Source organism: Toxotes jaculatrix, chromosome 22 (genome assembly GCF_017976425.1).
Source record: "Toxotes jaculatrix isolate fToxJac2 chromosome 22, fToxJac2.pri, whole genome shotgun sequence".
NCBI lineage: Eukaryota > Metazoa > Chordata > Actinopteri > Toxotidae > Toxotes > Toxotes jaculatrix.
In genome coordinates, this window is record NC_054415.1 from 7,453,909 (window position 1) to 7,476,411 (window position 22,503).

Sequence of the window (22,503 nt, forward strand, 5' to 3'; positions counted from 1 at the left end):
TTTTAAGAGCGCAGGCGTGGGTAAAAATATAACCTTGCCCCAAGAACCACTTCATACTTGCTTTGATAACAAGATAACATGTTTGATTGTTTTTCTTGCATCCTTGCAAATGATTAAGTCATTAGGATATCTTTCAATAACTTCACCCTATAATAATCATTTACATAAAACAGAGAACTGTTTTATGTAAATGAGAGAACATCCAAAGAGGCTAAGATGTGTACAGGCAACAAAATGGCTGCCAGTGAGTGCTGAAAGGCAAGATACCACACAAAATGGAACAGATGAGTTGATTCCAAGTCATATTCATGTAAAATCAGAAAAACCCCTCAGTAGTGGGTACTAAAATATTTGCATGTGCCATGTCTGAATACATTTTCCTTGTACATACAATAAACAAACTATACACAATGTGATAATTTAACTTCTAATTCAGTTTTACTTTCTGTGTTTTGTGTTTTTTGTCAGAGGAATGTAATGGAAAGTGAAAAACTTTCAGAAGAGCATTTTTATTAAACCCTTTTAGGAAAATCTAGAAAGATAAAAGCACATGCAGAATGGTGAATACTGCATTAGCAATGAGTTGTCACAGGAAGGCAAAAACGAAATACAGGCATCCTGAATCTAATTTAAAACAGGTCTGAAGTTCATGGCACGTGGTTCTACCTGTCTCCAATAATCAGGATTTAAGGACTGACTAGCAAACATTTTTACCACTCAAAAAAGGATTCTGTTCTTTTCAAAGAGAACTCATATCCACATTGCATTTCAAGCAAAACAGTACACACACAAAAATGACTTCCTCACAGTTTTTTTTATGCTAATCTGAGGTTAATGTTTACTACTCCAACAAATGTCTCAACATACAGTGAAGGTAAACATTACCTTTCCAGTGTCGAGCCATTTGGCCCTTTCTCATGATCAAGGATTCCTTGTCTCTTGTATTCCACAGAAATCCATACCATCATGATGTCATGAAGGACTACAAAAGCAGACTTCATGTGAGATTAATAGTGGATGCCTTGCTTGTGGTCAATTTATACACTGAGATGTGTTCTTTTACTTGATGACTACTTATGTATACGCATGATGCAAGGCCTATGTAGGCCCACATAGCTGCACATCCCAGTTTTCATGTAGCAGAATTCAAATGTTTTAAAGCCACACAGGCATCCTTCACATATTTCACTATTCACAGAGAAGACACTTACTCATTTGCCTCAAGACACAATCAACTTCCTTTCCCTGCAGAAACACTTTGACTGTAAACACGACTTTAGGGGATGGCATACACTGATATGATATGAAACTGTTATCATTGGTACTACCGATTCTGAGGGCAAGTCAGTTCATCACTTCAGTGCTGCGATGCTGTTTGGTTGGAAACAGTCTGCTGAGAGGGAGAGGAGGATACCTGCCACTGACGGAATATAGCAAACACCCTTTTAGACTTGTCACGAGGGCCCTTTGAGGAAAGAGAAATGTCAGATATTGTTTGTATGAAAGATATAAAACAAAGTTTTAAGGACAACAAAACTGAAATTAGGATGAGGTACTGTGATTTTAAATAGGTATGAATACACCAGCTAGAAATATGTATTTAGTTCACAGCATTTTTAAGTCAGGGAGATTCAATGTGATTATTCATATTTGATGATTCTTTGTATTGAAATATTACCATTAGAAATTTTAACTTGCCTGTGCTGGACTGCCTCCCACTGTATCAGAGTTCTTCCTCATGGGCATGAGGAGGTCAAGAGCAGCCTTCCAGCCCTGCTGATGAAGTGCTGAGCCTCCATCCAAAACTGGGATGGCTCCTGGATCCACATTCTCTTTTCCCACAGAGATCCAGGGACACCAGTCTCTGTGCTGAGCGAGAGGGTCAAATGCATTCTTGTGCAAGAGCCCATCCTGAAATAACAGAGAAGTAGGTCAAAAAAGCAGTTTGTAATTGCAAGGCAAAAACCTCTTTGGAATTTAACTAGGATTAGGATGGATAAAACACTAGATAGTAAAATAATTGTGGTTTTTCAATAAAAATTGAGATTATAGATTTCTCATGATTTTTAAGGGATGCAATTTGATGTAGCATCCATTATCTTGTGATGGGTATAAGAGCAGATCTCCTTGCTAAATATGCCAAATCTCTCATGCAGTATTGAGATTCCATGACGGTATGAACTGAAATTGTGACTGTAATATGACAATTGTACAGCCCCATCTTAAATCTTCAAATGTTAAAATATTTTATATTACTCTCAAAACGACTTAATGGGCAGCACTGTATTATCAGTCATTAATATGAACTTCCGTATATGGAGTCCTGTGCCATAACAAAACTGCAAACACTATGGTATGAAAATCAGCAGTAATGTTAGTTCTTACAGGACCGCCAACTGATGAGAGACACAGGCGTTTGGGAGGGTGTTGCAGGCTGGCAGTGCCATCAGCCCCGGTGTTGTCCCCCTGTCCTCTGCTACGAGTTGCAGGCCTCTTGCCCCTGGTCAAGGGACTTGGCAGCTCTTCACTGGGACTTGGTGAATCTCTGCTTCGGGCTCGCAAGGCCACGGGTGAGAAGTTTCCATCACCCTGTAACATACACCAGAACATGGTGAAAAAGCTACCTGGCATGTCATGAAGATTCCATTTGCCACTGATGTACAGGGAACAAGCATTTCTAATTAAATTTAATATGTGCATACAGTTGAGTACAATTGGAATCCACTTCAGACCATTTATCATAATGGTCACATAAAATAAAGAGGGAAAAACTCATATCTGGCCATGAGACTGACAGACTGTCAGTCAACTGTCCAATTACTTTTGAGCCTCTCAAAATGGAGGGACGGTGTCTTGGTTAAACTCTTTGAATTAATGCTGAAAGTCTACCCCTCAATCATCTATTGATGGCTTCATTTCAAATCCCTTATGGTGGTGTACAGAGGAAAAATTACAAGTTCATTACTTATGAACCAGGCTGTATAAGCCTAGCTTATTTGCCTGACAACCTTCATCTGTATAAAACTTGCCTGGTCAGAGCGGGTGGAGTCCTGGCTCCTCAGCTTCATCCGACATGGAGTTGTAGCAGGGGTGGGTGAGGAAGACGTAGAATGGTCTCCTTGGCCTTCCTGCGTGGCTGCTGAGGCAGGACCTGTTGCTTGAGCAGACTGCCCTACAGTGTTTGGTATGGTCTCTCCCTCACCCAACATTCCCTCCATCTGGTGGAAGTTCCACAAGCCCACCTTGCGCATACAGTAGGAGCAGGTGAGGATGGGCAGGTTCATGGCGTGCAGAGCTGGGCTAAGAGAGACAAATTCATGGCTCAGACACCTTGATCAGGTGGAGGAGTGCTGACAAATCTGGGGCCAAATTTCTCTCAGTTTCAAAAACTGCCTCCCCTCTCCTTTCATTGTATTTTCTTGAATACAGCTAATGCATCATTTGTATGCACTAGAAGGAGCCTGGAGTTTCATCTCACCTTGCTGCCCAGCCACAGAGAGAAACAATGCATGCAGCCACCTGGACAGCCAAAGGCTCGGAACATGGAGTCCCTCCCTTTCTTTTTTGTTCTTCCTCGATCAGCTGCAGTATAACACTGATAACATCCTCAGTCAGAGACTGCAAAGAAACAGTGGACACCAATTACATGTGATGAACTGAAAATTCTATGCCTTCTGATAGCCAAATACATCTACACAACAAGTTCACATTTTTCTGCAAACTGACCATTCTTTCCATCATAAGAAAAACCCCTGAATCCATTCTAAACTATTTCTGTAATATGGACAAAGTTCACAATGTTTTAGAGAGCATTTTTGTCACTACCCAAAAGGCTGAGACCTGTCTTCTGTCTCACCATAGATTTCAGCTGCTCTGGCTTCATGGCTGGCAGCTGCTGTGCAAGGAGACAGGTGCTCTGGAAGCGCTCTAAGAAAGCAGTGAGAAGTGTTGATGGTTCACAGGCTGGAACCAGCCAGAACCGCTCTGAAATGAAAGCCACATTCACAATGGGCATCATGTGGATAACTTAGCATAGTTCAACCAAAACTACATTGTCATTGTCATGTTTAACAAAAGTGGTTGCTCTTACCTGGACAAGGAAAATCAGGCCAAGGACAAAACTTCTCATGCTGCGTCTGAAGCTGCCTTGATATCTCTGCAATGCGGGATTCATCTATTTAAAAGAAGACAGTAGTTTGACCTTTTGTTTTTGGCAGACTGTCAACATAAGCCTAACCTTGCCAAAATAAAGTGTGCCCTGGTTGCCTTTTTCTGTTGCTTAAAGGTTTGCTTACATTTTTCAAAGTCTAAAGTTGGTTGTAGTGATGCACAAAGGAAAGCCTGGCAGCTGGAGCACTTAAGCATATCGCAGCCAACGTTAATCCAGCCATATCTGGCGCACATCAGAGGGGACAATATGCGGGGTTTGCCTGCCCATTTCAAACAGTGCTCTGCTAAGGAAAATTTCACTCAGACACAAAACAATTATTGTCACATTCATTATTACTCTGAACGAAAGTGGATATCTGTGCAAACATGGGTCATTTAAGGTCCATCATGTATGAAAAATCAAAAACAACAACCAAAATTACAAATGTGTTTATTAGTGATGACATGGTTGTGTAATGTAAAGAAAGGAAAAACAAAAATGGATGCCTCACACTTCGGACACACAAAAGCTCAGCATGAATAAAGGATATTGAATAGGATTCCACTCTTGAGAAAAATGCGTCTTTGTTCGTTGCCTCGCAAGGTGCTTGAGCGTTGCTTTTTACTTCCAGAACTTTTGAATCTCCTTGTCCACTGAAATCCAAATGGAGATAAGATACATGAGAGAGATCCTTAGTTTCCACAGATTTGATTATTTGAATGATTATATATGTATATATGTATGTGAACTGTATGTTCTAAATTCTTAATTTGTTCTTCTAAACCTGCACAGCTAGAATATACAAGAATACAGGTCTACTTCTATCTGGGAATAGGCATTTTAAGAGAAGAGACTTCAGACTAAGAAACACTTACATTCAATTGTACAACGCTTAACCTCAGTGAAACTTGAATGACAATAGAGGAAAAATGGAGTGCAACTTAATTCCTCCTTGCTGTTTACCAAGACCTGCCCGTTGTAATAATGCACAATACAAAGTCTAACTAAATTAATTTAACCTGGCCTCGATGGCTGTGGAATAAGTGGACAACACTACAGAAATAAGCAGCAAACCAGTAGAGCACCGTGTTACCGACAAACTTGTTCCCACCCCCCCTTATCTGAAACTGTGCACAAGAGCGATTATACAACGACTCGGTAGCTGGGCGTAATAATAAGAGAAATAAAAAGCAAGGTAATGTGTAAACTCCCGACCCTGGCCTACATGCTCCAAAATTTGTGGAAACTTGTCCCTCCTCAAATTACTTTGAGTGAAGGCGGCTAGAGTGGCAGCGCTGCTAGGCTAAGTGGCTAACCAAACTAGCTCACGTCAACTTGCACTTTAAATCAAACAAATAGCGCGCGCTCGCTCAGAAACTGCACCTGATGGATCCGATGTCTGCTGATGACACCCCCTCATTAAGAATTTCACGAACTTTCTCCGGAGAAGCAAGAGAGGACTTTTGTTGATTAGAGTTGCCGAGGCGATCCCCACGACTGCCGCTGAGAGTCGCCATGATCGGCTCTGACGTCCCCCGGAAAATAAACCCTGAAACCAATCGTTCCGCTTGGTGATACCGCCGACCACAGAACAGCGCTGAGCCCCCTGAGCCTGTCTGGCCTCTTCTCCTTATTCATTTCAGTTTTATAGGTGTTCTGTATGTGGTGTGAGATACCTATCAGAATGTCCTTTATACTTATATATAATGTAGGAATTATTTATCGCATCAAAGCAGGATTAGAAATTATGTCTTTCTTTTTAGTTGTCCATTTTGATTTCCCTATTAGCGAGATATAATATCTCACTCAAAAGCACTGTTATGACACTTCTGCACTGGAAGATTTATTCGGATCCGTAAATGTAGCAATATCTTAATGTAAAAATACTCCATTACAAGTCAAAGTCCCGCATACGAAATCTTTAAAATAAATAAATAAAATACAGAATTATTGTCAGCAAAATGTAGGCTAAAGTATGAAAAGTAAAAGTACTCACTATGCATAAAATTGCTCCTGTGAGAGACCATGTAAAATCATAACCAACAAAGCAGTGTAGCTATCAGATAAATGCGGTGGAGTAAAAAGTATACGATTTCCCACTGAACTGTAGTTAAGGAACCATGAAATGAAAATACTCAAGTTAAGTACAGAGCGTAAATTATAAGAGTACTTTAATAAATGTACTCATCAGGACCAGATTAACCCTTAAATCGGCCAGAGAACAAAAAGATTTCTGAGAGTACAGTCTCAGAGAACCCTATCCTGTAGAGGGCACTCTATAGTCATTTTGAACACAACTACCAGATTTGATCCAACTCCAATAGAAGTATAAAAGCTGACACTAAAATCAGGAGTCCCAAAAGTACCCAAATGAAAAAACGAGAAATAAAGGGAAATGTTGTTTTTTATTTTTATTTGAGGGTTTTAATACAATGGCTGATTGTGATTTTATTTTAGAGTAGGTATATTAAAATTGGGCTTTTAACGCTAAATACTTAAAATAAAATATAAAAAAGTATCTAGTATGCTCCAGCAGAATTGCGTAACGGGAAAACCACAATGAAGGGAGATGAAAGTTTACAGAAAATGTGATTGTTTTCTCTTTTACCACATATAATCCTGTCCAGCCGCTGCCGGTCTCCGAACCACACTGGGGCAGAAAAAAAAAAACTGTTGTTGTTTTGGAGACCGACACGCGCGATCCCGCCCATCTTTGATGACGCAATTTCCCAATAACAAGCTCTCTGATTGGTGTACTGTCTGACGAGCTGGGGGGTAAAATTGTGAATGGCTTCAAATCGACTGGGATGTGAAATGATTAATAATGTTTCATCCGCACTTTAGCAGAGGTGGCTTTTATTCGATGTGACATTCTTCACGACTTGACTGTAAAGGGAAAACGATGTCGGACGCTGAAGGTGCTCGCAGTCCAGACCAGCTGAATAAATTCGAGAAACTGACAGGCAGGCCGCACGGTGAGACGTTAGCAGGTCAGTCAACACCACTAGCAAAACATGCTAACGACAGGTATTAACTTACAGCTGGCACATTGTGCATTATACGTTACTGAAATCGGCGACTTCGCATTCAGTGTTAATTTTGCACATTAAGACTTTAATTGTTGCCCTTACTGGTGACATTGCTAAGCATAACGTTCAAGCGAGCAGCATCCGGCAATTCTGCTTGTTTATCTTTTAATAGCTTGTTACCAGGTACATCTAAGCTAGGTAACATGCATTATAACATGAAAAGAATCATATTATTTATCGTGCCGCTTCACCTTCTTTAAAATCCTGTCTTTTAACTACACCGCCTACTTGGTAAATTACCTCACATCACACAATTATTGATTAGTAGGTTTTACTGACCTGCAAACACCTTGGTAGCAGGCACATCGAAATAAATGTTGCGGTTTGGTTACGGCATTTGTCAGAATTGCAAATTCTTTATGAGTTAAAATGCAAATAGTTCATGGACTGGTCAGGTATGTTCTCAGCGCTGGACGCGTTTGCTGCATCTCTACTCTCCAGTTACTCTGATGGATGGATGGGCACCCACTGTTGAAATGTGTGTTCTTACAGCCACTGCTTCTACCCAGCGTTTTCATGTTTTACATGTCAGAAGTAAATGTAATATTCATTTTAAGCATGCGGCACCTGGACAGAAGGGTGGCAGTGAATGCCAAAAGTAATGATTTCTGGTGTTACATTTGTTTCCGTGTCCATGACTGGCCTTGTCACTTCTCCTACATTCCTCTGCTTCGTCTCTGTAAGCCTAATTTCACGCTGCTCTTTCAGAACCCATTACAAATCCTGATTATTAAAAATGCATTTGCTGGCTGAAACATCAGAGTAGAGCTGTAGGTAGGCCTCCATGCTATTCATAGTACTTTAAACATTGTTAGGCTTAATTTGCTCTGTGTTCTGTCATCACAAATTCTTTCACTAGAGCTATGCCCTAATTAAGCTCCTGATTCAGAAAGATGGCACATCTTGTTGAGCAAGTGATAGGCCTGTTTTGCTGGTTCACTTTCAATACCTGACTAGCACCTCCATTAACATGCTCCTCCTCTTCTCATCCTTTGAAACTTTGCCCCTCCCTCTCTAGGTCATCGTACTCCCCCTGCCCGCAGTGGGCATCGCTGTGTTGCAGACAATACTAACCTGTATGTATTTGGAGGATACAACCCTGACTATGATGAGTCAGGAGGCTCAGACAATGAAGATTATCCACTGTTTCGGGAGCTATGGAGGTACCACTTTGCCACAGGCTGCTGGCAGCAGATTCGAACAGAAGGCTACATGCCAACAGAGCTGGCATCTATGTCAGGTGAAACATTCTATAGTCTTGATCATTTTGATACTTATTAGTGGTCAAGCACTTGCATTCATTGGTAGTTTATACATAAAATGAAATCCTGTTTTCTGTTAAAATTTCATGGAAATTAAATTTAATGTTGCTGGGTTCCTTCAGCTGTTTTGCACGGCAACAACCTCCTGGTGTTTGGAGGCACTGGGATCCCCTTTGGTGAAAATAATGGCAACGACGTTCACGTTTGTAACGTGAAGTACAAGCGATGGTCACTACTTAACTGCCGCGGGAAGAAGCCCAACAGAATCTATGGACAGGTAGCTTGTACTTTGCAGTGTCATTTCATTACTTTCTTGAAAGAACTGTAGAGATTGGTTGAAGTTTTGAGTTTTTGTACTAGGCTGCATCTTCTCTCCCCCAGGCTATGGTCATTATAAATGGCTTCCTGTATGTGTTTGGAGGGACGACGGGCTACATCTACAGCACAGACCTGCACAGGCTGGACCTGACCACAAGGGAGTGGATCCACCTTAAACCCAACAACCCTCCTGACGACCTGCCTGAGGAACGGTACGCTGTAATGCTCATAACCAAGCTAGGAATCTTTTCATTGTTGTAAAAACCCTTGACATGGCTTACTGTTGCGTGTGTTACAGGTACAGGCATGAAATAGCACATGACAGACAGAGGATCTACATTCTGGGAGGGGGAACTTCCTGGACATCTTATCCTCTAGACAAGGTACTGATGTACACAACTAAGAGTAAACTCACCAAGCACATGTAATAGTCACCAAAATTGTGTGCGAGCTACTATTTCAACAACAGTACAACAACATCTGGTATATTTGGTATTTTTCCTCCCTAGCACACCTGTAAGTGTGCTGAGGAAGGTGAGACTAGGATTAAATCTAGATATACATACAACTTAATCATTACTCAAAACAGTCATTTTAGTCTCATTGTAAATACTGGACACTATCTTTTTCTTATAATTAGGTACATGCATACAATCTGGAGACCAATTCCTGGGAGGAGATTACAACTAAACCTCATGACAAAATAGGTATGTATCCTCCATCTCATTATTAACTAAACCTGTTTTGTTCTCAAGCACAAAATTCTAAAATGTTTGTGCTCTTGACAGGGTATCCTGCTCCTAGGAGATGCCATAGCTGTGTGCAAATACGAAATGGTGAGAGTTTTTCAATAATGCTGGGCAGCCACATATCATACTTCTGTTATTCTGCTTCATAAATAAAAGTTAAACCTTCAGTGTTAAGTTGATTTGAAAGTAACTCCCTGCCAGCTTATACATGTACAGCTACAAGTACACGAAGAGTATCTGATCATTAATGTTTCTTTGTTGTAGATGTATTTATCTGTGGAGGCTACAACGGGGAATTGATATTGGCTGATCTGTGGAAGATCAACCTGCAGACTTTCCAGTGGAGTAAGCTACCAGCAGTGATGCCTGAGCCGGCCTACTTCCACTGTGCTGCTGTCACCCCAGTTAGTACAATCCTACCTTTTTTAGCCAGTCTGTCTTTGTTTAACTGTTGACATACATTTTAAAATAGCCACTTTACTACAAGCACTGGCTGTTTCTCACTGTCAGTGCTAAATTGAGTCAGTAGTTACTTTAGAAACCACATCATTTCCATTGTCCTGAACACACTGAAACAAAGTTGTTTGCCACACATTTCCACAAATCAGCAAGTATGGCCCATGTTGGGAGGCTGAGAAGCTCCCCACCTCCATTAGTTTTTGTTGTAAGCTTCATAAGCACTACATTTTATATAAAACATATATCTTTCTGTCTTTCCCTCACTCCGTGTCTAGGCTGGCTGCATGTACATACATGGTGGCGTGGTGAACATCCATGAGAACAAGAGAACTGGCTCTCTGTTTAAGATCTGGCTGGCTGTGCCCAGCCTGCTGGAGCTATGCTGGGAGAAGTTGCTCAAGGCTTTTCCCCACCTGACTTCACTCCCCACCATGCAGCTGCTCAACCTGGGTCTAACACAGGAACTCATTGAACGTTTGAAATAAGCAGCACAATGAAGGACGGACAGAGGAATGGATGAGACAGGCTGGACAGGGAGGATATGAGGTCTGACAGAGCACAGAAGTTAAATCACAGCAAAATTCTCGGGAATATGCCCTCTCGCTCCCCTGCCTAACGTAGCCCCGCCTTAAAACCAAAAACAATGGGATGCCTTTTTTCGTTGTTTTTGCTATTATTTTTTGCAGTTCCAGTGATGATGAAGAAAATAAATGTGGAATGTTTTATGGATTTTACTCAACACCCCCTCCCCCTGCCACCACTGTTCCTTACATGATGCCTTTGTGTCAAGCTAAGTATGAATTCCTGCTTCTCATCAGCCAAACCGTGACTGCTGGAAATACTTTGTTTTGCCATGTCATGATTTCAAAGACTGTCCTTTCCCATATTTTAAAATCTACCTTCTCTAGTACTTTTAAGAATTCAATGTTAAGAAAGAATGCATGAATATTTATTTGAAGGACTAAATCAGTTTTTGGAGGTATTCTCATCACCTGAAATTGCTGTTTGCACACTTTGTCTTGCATATTTGTAGGCATTTACCTTTTTTTAAAAAATAGATCCGGTAAGCAGAGGTGTCCACTAATGATTTGTCTAAAAAGTGGCAGAGAGTAACTTTGCTAAAGGACCATGCCAGTGTTGTTGCACATTTTAGTCAATTTAATACAAATCTCATATGTAAACTGTTACTGTTGACATGCTGTAGTATTCTAGATTTTCAACTGTTGTTGTGGCTTTCCAGGCAGCCTTTTTGTTTCAGTTCTCTCTTTATGGTATAAAAATCAACTTCCAGAGGCCTGAAACTTGCTTAAGTTAAATAGTCAATCACACAGATTTTCATGTCTTATTGTTGAAGTTATATTATCCATGCATAGCTTTGACATACATAAAAACAGACATGGTGCTCACTGTGTAGGATTACAACTCTTAAATTTCAAGGCCTTCCTAGTTGTTTTTATATTATATGAATGTAAACAAGTGTCTGCCTGGAGGTACAGAAAAACAAAAAACTAATTTATGGTATGCTTTGAAAATGGTGATGAGTAATATGTTATTTGTGGTAAATTGACAAAAACAGGTATGAAGAAAAGGTTAAATGTTGGTTTTGCCTGTGAGCCCCTGTACTTTCCCTTATCCTCTATTTTACATTGTGTTACAGCTAAGTCTGGTGAATGATCTGCAAAGGAAGGTGGGTATCTTCAAGATAATGTAATCTCCATCCAGTTTGCTTGCAGCTCTCATTTGTTAACCAAACCATGCAACACATCACTGTGAATTTGGTGCTCTTTAAAATTAATTTAAAATGCTTTTATTCGAATAAAGACTTAATTCTGTTCAGACGTTTACTCCCTCTCTGCTGATGACATTGAACTGGTTCTGTCACAGGGAGTTGCTTTAGTAGCAGGCTTATACAAACATTCGTGTATACTGCAGTGCCTTTCAAACTTTTAATGAGGTTTACGTTTCACAAGTATAAGCAGTATAAGACCTTTTCATGTTTAGACAAACAGGTTTTATGTTGACAATTCTTTGTTTTAGAGTAAGCGAACATTTTACCAATCTAGCCATTTCTTATAATCACTCAAAAGGTTGGTGGCCAAAATTGTGAATTTGCATCCTGTCTTAATGTAGAAGCCTTTGTATTCTCTTCACATTAACAACCACACAAAGTCATCTTCGGGACAGGATGCAGTGTACTGAGACTTTTGGGTATCAGCCCTACAAAAACTTCAAATGTTCAGTACAGTTCATATGTTTAACTGCTGCCAAATAATGTTGCTCCTTGAAGAAAGTATGATTATAATGACAAATGAGAGGGTTATGGTGAGACTTTAGATTTTCAGACAGGATGGGATATCGCCAGATGGTTTGATGCCTCCCCCAAATGCATGTATCTGCCTGCACTTCTTTACCATACCCCTTTATTTATGTTCTCCATTACAAACTACTGGGTGCATGATGTCATTACCTGCTTTTTATATTAACATCAGATTACTTTACTTTGGGTCCTAGATTTAAAGGTGACCACTTTAATGTACAGTAGACTTGTGTGAATGTCGTATTGGAGTTCTGTCAATAAAAGTGTTCTGTAAATATCCCTGTTCCCCCATTGTCTTTGCTTGACTAGTAATTAGCATGATGCCTAACAGAATTAACCCAGTCTTTCATTTTCTGTTTTTTAAGACTTATTGCATGAATTGCTGTTGCCACATCTTTTCTGAGAATGCACACTAGATACTAGCAATAACATGCATGCATTTGTCCTGTTAGTTGAGAATACTAATTTGCCAAAATACTAATAATGAGCACTACAGAGCCAAGATATGTCATGGTTTTTGCAATATCACGTAGAAAAACAGGTATTATTTTATAGACAAATTTTATAAATTATTGCATTTATTATGTTCCGTATAAACCACATATTATAATAGTTCGCAAGCAAAAATAAACAGCACAAATGTACATTTAGATCCAAGACAAAGACTCAAAGTCACCTATGACCGCCAGAACTGTGAAAAAGTTTGAGCGCAAAACACCACCACGTAATACATATTTACAAAGAGCAGACTGCTGTTCACCTACAGGTCCGCTGTTACATTTCAAAATTAAATCCAATTCTTTTTCCATTTTTTGTACCACCGAACCCCCACCCCCCGAAGATGAAGGATTACTGTATTTGGATTCAGGTTTTTTCTTGGCAAGCAGATCAACAAGAGCGTGGAGAAGGAGCAAAGAAGTAAAGGGCCAAAAGGATGAGGTAAACCACGACTAGAGCAGTGCCTGAAGACAAAAAGAGTCCATTATAATCTACAGTACATCTACAATACTTTGAAAACCGTTTTTCTGTCAATTCCCGTGAAGCTGTGACATCCATGTCTGCTCTGGGTAAATCACTTTAAACATGACTTACCCTGAAAGTAGTCGCATTTTCCATCCATGAAGATGTAGTTGGCCAGAATGACAGCAAAGATGCTGGCCCAGAGATGAATATCACTGAACACAAGCACAAATCCAACATCCTGAAAAAAGAAAAAAAGTTTGTCTAGTCGTTTTGGCAACAATTATGCACAAAAGAAAAATAATCTGCAAAAAAGTTAACTTACATAAAATGCATTGAAGAGGATGAGCAACGGAATCTGAATCATGCAGACCTGCACAGCAATGCAACTGCCCACTTCAAAGCTGCAGAAGAAACCAAAATATACAATTCAAAATGTCACAAACGCTATTTTTTACAATGGCTCTGTCTAAGATCTTTTAATTTGCATGAATTATTATGTTCACATTGTGCAAAAATGGAGTAAGGCCATTCAGTGTCAAACATTCAGGTGGTTTGTCTCAGTAACTAAAATTACACTACAGCACAGAATAGTCATACCTCAGGCTAATGTTGTTCTGCAGTGCAAACTGGATCCCATTGACAATCTCAGGAAGCTCTGGCACCATGGCCAACACTGTGACACCAATGAAGTACTGCAAGGAAGGACAATATGCCTCAGCACAAAGACACACATGAGGCAGACAGTTCAAGCCCCCAAATACGTTATGAGCCACACTCTTGGGTGTTTTATTACATATCTAACACAAGAGTTAACATCTGGTACATGGAATCTCTATATCTCTTTTTATCCTTGTTGCAAACAAGAAGGATCTGTTTTCTTAACCTAAATATTTCTGCCCCATGGTTTTAATTCAAACTTAAATTGTAGGCTTCCATCTTCTCCCATCTGCAAAATCAGTCCTGTGAACCAAGGATTCTGAGCATAGAATCTAAGAAGCATTTCCCTTCCTCTTAAAAAAAAAAAAAAAAAAATGAATTAAGCATTTTTTATACCTGGGAGATGGAGGAGTGGGTCAGCATGGGCTCGATGTTCTCTGTGCTAAGGTCAGCACAGCAGGCCATCAGCACCGTGGCAACAATCAGCACTCCAAGAGCCCTCCACCGGGACCAGTGGACCACATGATGACCTGCTGGTAGAATATGCACAATGAGCTCACCGACAAGCAAGTTTAATATTTATGACTTACCTCTCTCTAGAAGGAAAGTTTTCCATCCCCTTTCCAATACAATCCATTCAGGATCAAAGCCTAAACTTTCTCCTGTATTTAAGTTCCTCACCCTCACATGCTTCAGAGGTTTGGCATGCACAGGCACAACTTTATCTCACTGCAAGGGAAACACTTTCCTTCTGCAACTCACATGCAGTGCAAGCAAGTTAAAGCAGGCAAGAGGCAGTCAGTGCTTAGCAAGCATTTCGTGTCCCGTCACCCAAAAGATAAAGGCACACCACACACACCTGTTGCAACGTGGCTGGGGGCAATAATACTGGCATTTATACACGAGTTGGCAGCAAGTTGACGGCCAGCAGTGACCTCACCAGTGGGGTAGTAGGTGCTGGTACCCTCTTGTGTGTACTGACCATGTGCATGGCCCCCTTGGCCATCGCTGATATGGATATCATAGATGTGGGAGTGGGTCTTCAGTGTGAAGATGAGGCCAATCAAGTATGCAGCAGGCAGCAGCACAGAAATTGTGTACACCAGAGGCCTGGATTTTTTTAAAATTTATAATTAGTCAAAACACAATTAAGTACTGTCCATTTGAAAAAAAAAAAAAAAACAGTGTGTAGCACCTGGACTTACTCAATATGGGTGAGGATAAATTGTGGGTCTGTTTGACTCTGTTTAGAAGAGAATGGCAATGAAAATTTATAATCATACAAGTTTATAAAAGCAAAGTTTTAAATATCATCTCGAATAAGTTTACAACGGCAGAAATAAAACATGTTTTTCTGTAAAACCTCAAAGTTTAGCAGCTGTGGGACCCATAAAAACTGAATCTTCATGGTAGGAGCGTATAATATGTGTTACTACAAGCATCAAAGAAATGAAGTGCTAAGAAGGCACTGCACACGTGACATAGGGTTAGTCCCTCTGTTATTTCCAAGAGCTGTTACTGAAACTGGGATAAATAGGGTACTCAACCTTGCTCAAGGCTGCTTTGTTGCTTGAACTGATCTACAATGTGCTCTGAAAGCACAATGACAAAAAGCTGGAAGTTATAGGAGAGTTAGGAGAAGCAGCCCACCGTGTCGTAGTGACAGTCCTTGCAGATGAAGGGTACACTGGTATTGCCTGGGATGTTGGTGCAGCTTTCACACACCAGATTACCGAAGGTCTTTGAGAAGAGGGTGGGAGCAAACACACCTGTGGACAATTATTAAAGCAAATATGAATCTGTTTGTGTTGGTGCTATTGTTTAAGGAAGGGTTATGTGTGTGTGGCTGCCATACGTACCTCCTATGGATATGAAAAGCAAAGCTGAACTCACTCCAGCTGAACGACTGTTAAATCGCTGCTCCCGGTGTTTAATGCCCCCAATGATCATGCAGATACCCTGTGTTAGCAAACACACATAACAAGATGGGTTCAGATGGGTGAATGAGTATAAGCATCGGTCGTCCCATTTCAGATCTGAATCTCATAATGACAAGGATGTGACTGGGGTGATTGCAAATAAAATCAAGATAATGAACATGCAAACATAACGCTGCATGTCTGTCCTTCTCAGGCACTCACAGGTAAGAACAGTATACACCCAAGTAAGGTCCCAGTGAGCGCTGCTTTAACAATCTCTTCGTAACATTTGGTGGAAGCATAGTGTCCCTGCAGCAGTGCTGTGATGTAGAATGTCATCTCTGTGATGGAGCCAAAAGTCGCATTCACCACCGCTCCCACTGCAAAGTTACTCTGTGCAGAAATGCTGTGAGAGTAGACACAGAAAACTATAAAACAACCAGAAACATATGAAAAGCTATACATAGTTTTTTTTCTTCATTTTCATTCATTTGCTGGCCAGATTCAAAACACAAAAAACTTTACCTGGCTATTCCCATGCCAATATAGTAGGATAGAGGAATGATGGAAGTGATGGCTGTGGCAAACTTGGTCTCTGCGCTGAAGTATTTGTGTTCATGGTCAGTATAGCCAATAATAACAGTGATCAATACCAGGGGAAGCAGGTCTGAAGGGAACACAGACTTAAGGAGAACACACAGACAGACAATGGACACAGCAGTACTGACTGAAATGCCATCTTATTAAAATGGTACCTTGATAAAAACTAAATTGATTGGGGATAGATCCAACAACCCCAAAAGGATACTGAGAGCAAAAATGTTGATTCCCTGGACAGTGTATTTGTAGTAATACACATTTGATGCTTGATAACAGCGTAAGATGACTCTGGTCTCACATCCATGTGTCTGGAAAAGGGACCATAAAACACTGAACTCAATATTGCACCCATTCCTCATGATGACATCTTTCTCACGACTGAACCACCGACATTTCAGAAAATGACGCTGTACCTTTTCCAGTTTGTGGATCTGAATGTCTTCTGGTGCCATGACGAGGACCGTGGTCAGTGTGCGAGCGTTCATCTTGGCGACAGGGATGGTGAAGACCAGCAGCCAGGAGAGAACACAGGCAAGGGAGTGGACCACAGCCAGTACAGGGTAACCCAGTAACAACCAAACATAAGTACTGATGCGACACTGCACAGAAGGACAAAGAATCATTAAATCATTAATAATATATACTACTACTACTTCCCATTGCACCAAGTGATTAAGGTATTCTAAATTTCTTACCCAGTGCTTTGAAGTTTTTCTAGTAGGTGGTTCTGGGACAGGGATGTCAACAGGGATTAGGGAAGACACCAGAAGGGGTGCAGAGTCCTTGTCCCTGACAAGATCCTTGCTGTCTTCTGTGTCCCCCTCTTCAGGAATGACCTCACACTTTGGAGGCCTCAGAGTTGAACTCCTTATATCACTGGCCTGAAAAATTAAACGATAACATGTCAGAGTTTTCCAGATGGTATGTCAACTAAAAGTTACGTGGGAAAAGTTGCTTATATAATTATTTATTCTTGTAGCATCTAATGAGTATGTTCCAGCTATTACAATCACCGCATATTTTAGAATAAGTATTGTATGAATCCAAAGACACATTAACTACAAAGACAGGACTCTACATATCATACTACCTTCTCTACTGACTTCCCGAATGGCCAAATGAAGTACCACGCCATCTTCAAACAAAGTTTGCCTGAAAATAGAAAAAAAAAAACAAACAAAAAAAACATGATGTTCTACATTTAGAGAAAACTACATTACTCTGAATGATGCAGCCATTTATAGAGTACATACCATAAGGGGCACCAAGGATTGTTAGAAACATTATAGAGCAAATGAGGAGGTAGATTAAAGATATCCACCATCCAAATAAAAATATATAAACTATGTTCCCAACGGTGACCACTGAGCCTGAAAGAGATGAGAAATCATAAATATTCATTATTGATAAACAATCCCATAGTTGCCAGTATGAGTATGTATGTTCAGTTAAACTGAATTAAAGTGCAAAGAGAAATTAAATTTAAAAAACCTTCTCGAGGCTTAACAACGCTAAGATCAGAGTACAGCTCTTTGATGATGTCTGATCTGTCTTCAATGGGCCTCTCTGTGACGTTGCCCTTCCACTTTCTGAAGCCAAACTGAACAAAAACACAGCACTAAGTAATAATGTCACGTCTTGTACCATGAGTGCTGTGAGTTAGCAGAGCTAAATGTACTCAGTTCTACACAGCCACAGCACAATTTAAAATGTAAATTGAAGTAACATGGTGAAAAAAAAGCAATCTAAAAACTTCCATGCACCAATTTATCACATTAAACTGTTTCCTTTCACCTTTTCATCATAAACTCATATTCAAATGAAAACCAACAGCTAAACTTTACGCAAACTGGGAGCAGAGTTTTTAAACATGAGATACGCAAAGTTAGGGTTCTTTGTGTTTTCTTGATGAGAATCACCTGTTTTTCTTTTCGTCCCTGTCAAACATGTGACTGTTTGAATAATTACTAACAACCCAAACTGACAGGCTATCTAGCATGAAAGCATTCATGTATTGTTCTCAAACTGGTCAGTTTCAAATTTAGCTCAACTCCACAATGTTCCCTCTGGTCATGCAGGTACAACTTGCAATGCCTCTACGCCCCCAGGTAGGACTGCCCCACATTGATTGAAACTCCACAAAGGAGTTTCAATCATGGCTTACCTTGTAGTTGTTGGCTTCCCTATGTGCCTCCACCTCATTCTCAGCTCGGATTGTGGTCTTTATGGTGCCTTCATGCCAACCCTCTTCTCCACACCGTGATGGAGTAGACCGGGCTGAGGTGCCGTGCACTCCTGTGCAGATCATAACAGTGATATGACTCTTCCCGGCAAGACCAGAAAACATAATCCTAAGTCAACAGCAGATGATTCCTGTTCTCACCATTTTCACTTTACTTCTCTCTGTCTACATTTGAACATTTCCAATGTCCATGTACACAAAGGAGTCACACTGTCATCGCCACATTAACCAGAATTCAGTATCTTAACGTTTTTTCTGCAACAGGTAAATATCTGATTCACCTCTGTGGACAGCGAGGAAACATTTTGATGTGTAGTGGCAGAAGTGGTGTGCAGAAGCATCTGGGGAGGGCGTCTCCACTACACCTAGCTCTGGATGCTGGGGGCCAACACAGAGTCTATCAGTTTGGGACTGTCGCCGTGGAAACCGGTGATGCTGTTCAGGATCTGCACAGTTCTCTGAATGAGGACATATCATGGAAAACAGAGTTATGGATTTGAAAAGGTACAGTGCATTAAGAGATATTTTTGACAGGATTTTAATGTTTTCACACTTCAGAAGTGAAAAAAAACTGAATTGAATGCATGAATGAGAAATCTACACAGCTGAGAGGTTTTGCATTGAAGGTGTGGAGGATGACTGACATGCAGGACCAACACTCCTCAGCTGTGCCATGGAAATGTGCGTGACTAACAAAAACCTCCTGAGAGTCACGCAGTGTGTCCCCTCTCCCCCTACTCCGTCAACTGCTGTCGGCCAAGACTGATCACATTATCAATGCATTTCTACACATAGAGAATTTGGAAGCCACTGGAAGACAGTAATGCAGCCATGCGCGCTAAGAAACAACCTCTTTCAAATCCACAGAAACCTGACGTCCACATGGAAAAGATTTCCTGACGCCTGCTGCTTTGAGCGAGCTCAACATTTAACAAAATCTACTATATGTCACAAGAACAGCCACAACCGTGACACATGGTCATTAAGGTATGAAAACAACCACAAACTGTGGGAACACGAGAAAGCTTGGCTGAGGAAACAAAGTCAGGAACAATCAACAGTTGCACATTGTTTTGCTGTCCATGATGTCAAGCTGTCTTACTTGTAGTAAACTTTGTTCCGCATGAGACAAACCACCAAACTAACATGAGTAGGATGAATAAACTATATTGCTTCTGATTTCAGACATAACCATCATCTGTACCTGTCCGTCAAACTGCAAACAGAAAACATTTCAGATGGTGTCTCTGGGAAGTTTTGTAGCACAGGTGAGTTTGATGAGCTTAACACAAAGTCAAAGGTAAAACATGCAAAGAAAGAAACACAGAAAACAAAACAAAGACACGTTTCCATAGCCTGGGCTTTGTTGTGAGGGGGATAAACGCGGAGTTGTGCGAGCTGTTGAATGGAGGTCGTGGAAAAAAAGTATGAGTGGTTTGGTCTCACCTGAAGAATCAGCCGCGGATCTCTTCCGCAGGTTCTCCACATCACCTGGCATCAGTGAAGTCTTTCTGTGGGACATCTTGTCTGTTTACTTCCCAAGTGCCAGTCCTGTATCTTTGCATTGGGGACGCTTCCTCTCTTTATAGCCTCTGCAGTCACTGGTCGTTCACCACGGCACATTGACGCCCATCAAAGGCGGGGACTGCATGCTTTAACCCCGTAGTCTACTCTTATGCTCAGTTTTCAAGCCTTTTTTTAAGCTTTTGTTCCCTACAGATCAATTTTCGACGGTTAACTTTGGGTATTAGTTTTTCTTTGCAATAATTTAAAACTATTATGTGAAAAACATTTAAAAATTTAGCGCCCCCCAGTGGAATAATCAATAACGACACTGGCAGAAAACTGCATGCTGCAAGTTCATTAGGTGTATGTGAAACTATATAAGGTTAAACAGTCACACAAAAATCAAGGATTACTTTTATTTACATAGGAAAACAAAAAAGCACACCTGCACAGTAAAAGTGACAGTAAATGTTTACACAGTTGGGAGACTAAACACAAAAAGGACTGTTGGTAAATCTTTTGACACCTTAACAAAAGTTGAAGTTTTTACTTTTCAAGGCGTAAAAACACTTAATTCCCTAAATAATCTTTGTTTAATTCCATAACAATCTTTGAACATAAAAATGTTGGGTGGATATTAGCTATGCTTTTATTTCTGTTGCCAAACTCACGACATTGCTCAATTCATAGCAGTGTGGTAACTACTGCAAACATAAATAATCCTCTCTCATACACATCTCATATGAATAACTAGACATATTAGACAGAGCTAATTTTCAGTTGTCTAAGAAGCGATCTAGCACAGTCTACATCAACATTATTTATCAAGTGAGTGTTAAATGACATTTTTAGGTGAACTTTTGGTTACAGCATAAGGACAGCAACAAGATTTTATAGCATAACTGACTTTTCCCTTTTCACATATCATGTCAGCAGAGTATCACGTGATTTGATATATAAATCTGTACAAATAATACCCTTGAGAAAGGAGAAATCTATGAACAACCTATGTACAGTACACACATTTAGAAAAAGAGACGGAAAAATAGTGTAGAGTGTTTTGATCAGATTATGAAAAAGACTGTAAAAAAATGATTCGTACGCCCACAGCAGTGTAAAAGACATCATACAAAAGAGTTCAACTCTAGACTGAAGAGAAGAGGAAACACATACGAAGCTCAGTTTAGACTGAATATATACAACAGATTAACAAAAGTAGAAATTCTGCTGTAAAAAAATAACCCTTTGTACAAGGGGCAATGTTTTTCTGTAATATACAAAGAGAACTTACTGAGAAAGAGATGGTCTCTCCATTCAATTCAACTGATGACTGCACTAAGATTTTCTCCTGACAAAATATAAACTAGGTGTTGGGTTTATTGCACCGGGCAACATAAAGTATTCAGATAATTAGTACATATTTTAGCTGTCAGCAACATTTAGTTTTATCAGCTGATTAACAAAATTGTGTTGCTTTTACTTTGCTGATGTCCAAAAAAGAAGGACAAGATAATAATTTGGGTTATTCTGATGAAAACTGGCTAACCACAGCGTGAAGCTGATGTGCTGTTCCCGTAAAACTAAACACACGCTGTGAGTAAAATGAGTTATCAGACTTTGCCGTTTCTTTTAGTTCTTCCTGGCTTCAGTTTCAGTCCCAGTGTGTATTACAGATTCTTAAAAAAAACCTCTGAAAGTTCAACCACTTAGCAGTGATATTAGTACTAATACTGCCAGGGAGTTAATGGTTAGTACCTTAAGTGTACATAGACACAAGTAATTATTGGCTAAATAGGGATGTGAACAGAACAACGGCTAAACATTAAGATATAATACAAGAGAAGACCTTGGTTGAACAGTCTTTGCAAGCAGCCTGTAGTTTGTTTTTTTTAAACCTGTATGATTTACTGAATGGGTCGGGGTTTACTGCCTTGGGACAGTTCAAATAATTAAGACACAGGATGTCAATCAAAGATTAAGATTATTGACTTTCAAATAGTTTTCCAGGATTACACTTTAAAACCTTTCAAATGTAGTAGTGCCCTTTCTAGTAAGCTCAAAATTTAGCTGATTGGGTCAATTAGCAATCAAGATAATCGGATATTTTTGACGGATAACGTAACCTGTCTGACACCAACAGGACTAACACTGCCATGTTTAGAGTTCAATGCTGTCACCAGCAGGACCGAGCTGATAGGGTTTCAGACTAAAGATTCTATATTGTTTCAAGCCATGTACAGTTTAGCTGCCTCATTTGATTTGCCATCATGGA

The 22,503-nt window shown here is 40.2% G+C and overlaps 3 protein-coding genes across 4 annotated transcripts; 1 reads left to right on the plus strand and 2 right to left on the minus strand.

The window, feature by feature from the left end:
* Positions 1 to 402: 402 nt before the first annotated feature.
* Positions 403 to 5,677, minus strand: zc3hc1 (zinc finger, C3HC-type containing 1). Its single transcript, XM_041030325.1, has 10 exons — positions 5,534 to 5,677; positions 4,701 to 4,803; positions 4,296 to 4,446; positions 4,091 to 4,174; positions 3,857 to 3,984; positions 3,479 to 3,618; positions 3,030 to 3,300; positions 2,386 to 2,589; positions 1,699 to 1,911; positions 403 to 1,465 (listed from the first exon to the last, which is right to left on the minus strand). The coding sequence occupies exons 1-10, from the start codon at positions 5,665 to 5,667 to the stop codon at positions 1,358 to 1,360; spliced, it is 1,536 nt and encodes a 511-aa protein (XP_040886259.1). The 5' UTR covers positions 5,668 to 5,677; the 3' UTR covers positions 403 to 1,357.
* A 1,239-nt stretch (positions 5,678 to 6,916) lies between these two features.
* klhdc10 (kelch domain containing 10) lies at positions 6,917 to 11,306 on the plus strand. 2 transcript variants are annotated; one of them, XM_041030326.1, is made up of 9 exons: positions 6,917 to 7,140; positions 8,258 to 8,479; positions 8,624 to 8,778; positions 8,883 to 9,031; positions 9,118 to 9,202; positions 9,460 to 9,526; positions 9,608 to 9,655; positions 9,833 to 9,972; positions 10,303 to 11,306. In XM_041030326.1, the coding sequence occupies exons 1-9, from the start codon at positions 7,053 to 7,055 to the stop codon at positions 10,510 to 10,512; spliced, it is 1,164 nt and encodes a 387-aa protein (XP_040886260.1). In that variant the 5' UTR covers positions 6,917 to 7,052; the 3' UTR covers positions 10,513 to 11,306. The 2 variants fall into 2 exon arrangements, with proteins under 2 accessions (XP_040886260.1, XP_040886261.1); XM_041030327.1 differs by having other exon boundaries at positions 6,917 to 7,125.
* A 1,891-nt stretch (positions 11,307 to 13,197) lies between these two features.
* cax1 (cation/H+ exchanger protein 1) lies at positions 13,198 to 20,247 on the minus strand. The gene is made up of 20 exons (XM_041030355.1): positions 20,172 to 20,247; positions 19,007 to 19,183; positions 18,648 to 18,778; positions 17,975 to 18,083; positions 17,737 to 17,853; positions 17,574 to 17,635; positions 17,179 to 17,364; positions 16,897 to 17,082; positions 16,692 to 16,791; positions 16,409 to 16,550; positions 16,106 to 16,289; positions 15,824 to 15,923; positions 15,615 to 15,733; positions 15,170 to 15,207; positions 14,824 to 15,074; positions 14,361 to 14,494; positions 13,905 to 13,999; positions 13,630 to 13,708; positions 13,437 to 13,545; positions 13,198 to 13,306 (listed from the first exon to the last, which is right to left on the minus strand). Exons 1-20 carry the CDS (start codon positions 20,245 to 20,247, stop codon positions 13,233 to 13,235), a joined length of 2,469 nt encoding a protein of 822 aa, XP_040886289.1. The 3' UTR covers positions 13,198 to 13,232.
* Positions 20,248 to 22,503: the final 2,256 nt, after the last annotated feature.

Coding starts and splice junctions, on each gene's coding strand:
- zc3hc1 (XM_041030325.1), bottom strand. CDS start 5,667: ATGGCGACTCTCAGCGGCAGTCGTGGGGATCGCCTCGGCAACTCTAAT. Junction 1,912..2,385: donor TCTCATCAGTTGGCGGTCCT/GTAAGAACTAAC, acceptor CTGTTATTTCAG/GATGGGCTCTTGCACAAGAA. Junction 1,466..1,698: donor TGGGAGGCAGTCCAGCACAG/GCAAGTTAAAAT, acceptor CTTTCCTCAAAG/GGCCCTCGTGACAAGTCTAA.
- klhdc10 (XM_041030326.1), top strand. CDS start 7,053: ATGTCGGACGCTGAAGGTGCTCGCAGTCCAGACCAGCTGAATAAATTC. Junction 8,480..8,623: donor AGAGCTGGCATCTATGTCAG/GTGAAACATTCT, acceptor GGGTTCCTTCAG/CTGTTTTGCACGGCAACAAC. Junction 9,527..9,607: donor TAAACCTCATGACAAAATAG/GTATGTATCCTC, acceptor TGCTCTTGACAG/GGTATCCTGCTCCTAGGAGA.
- cax1 (XM_041030355.1), bottom strand. CDS start 20,247: ATGTCCCACAGAAAGACTTCACTGATGCCAGGTGATGTGGAGAACCTG. Junction 16,290..16,408: donor ATTGGCATGGGAATAGCCAG/GTAAAGTTTTTT, acceptor CTACTCTCACAG/CATTTCTGCACAGAGTAACT. Junction 15,075..15,169: donor TTTATCCTCACCCATATTGA/GTAAGTCCAGGT, acceptor AAAAAAATCCAG/GCCTCTGGTGTACACAATTT.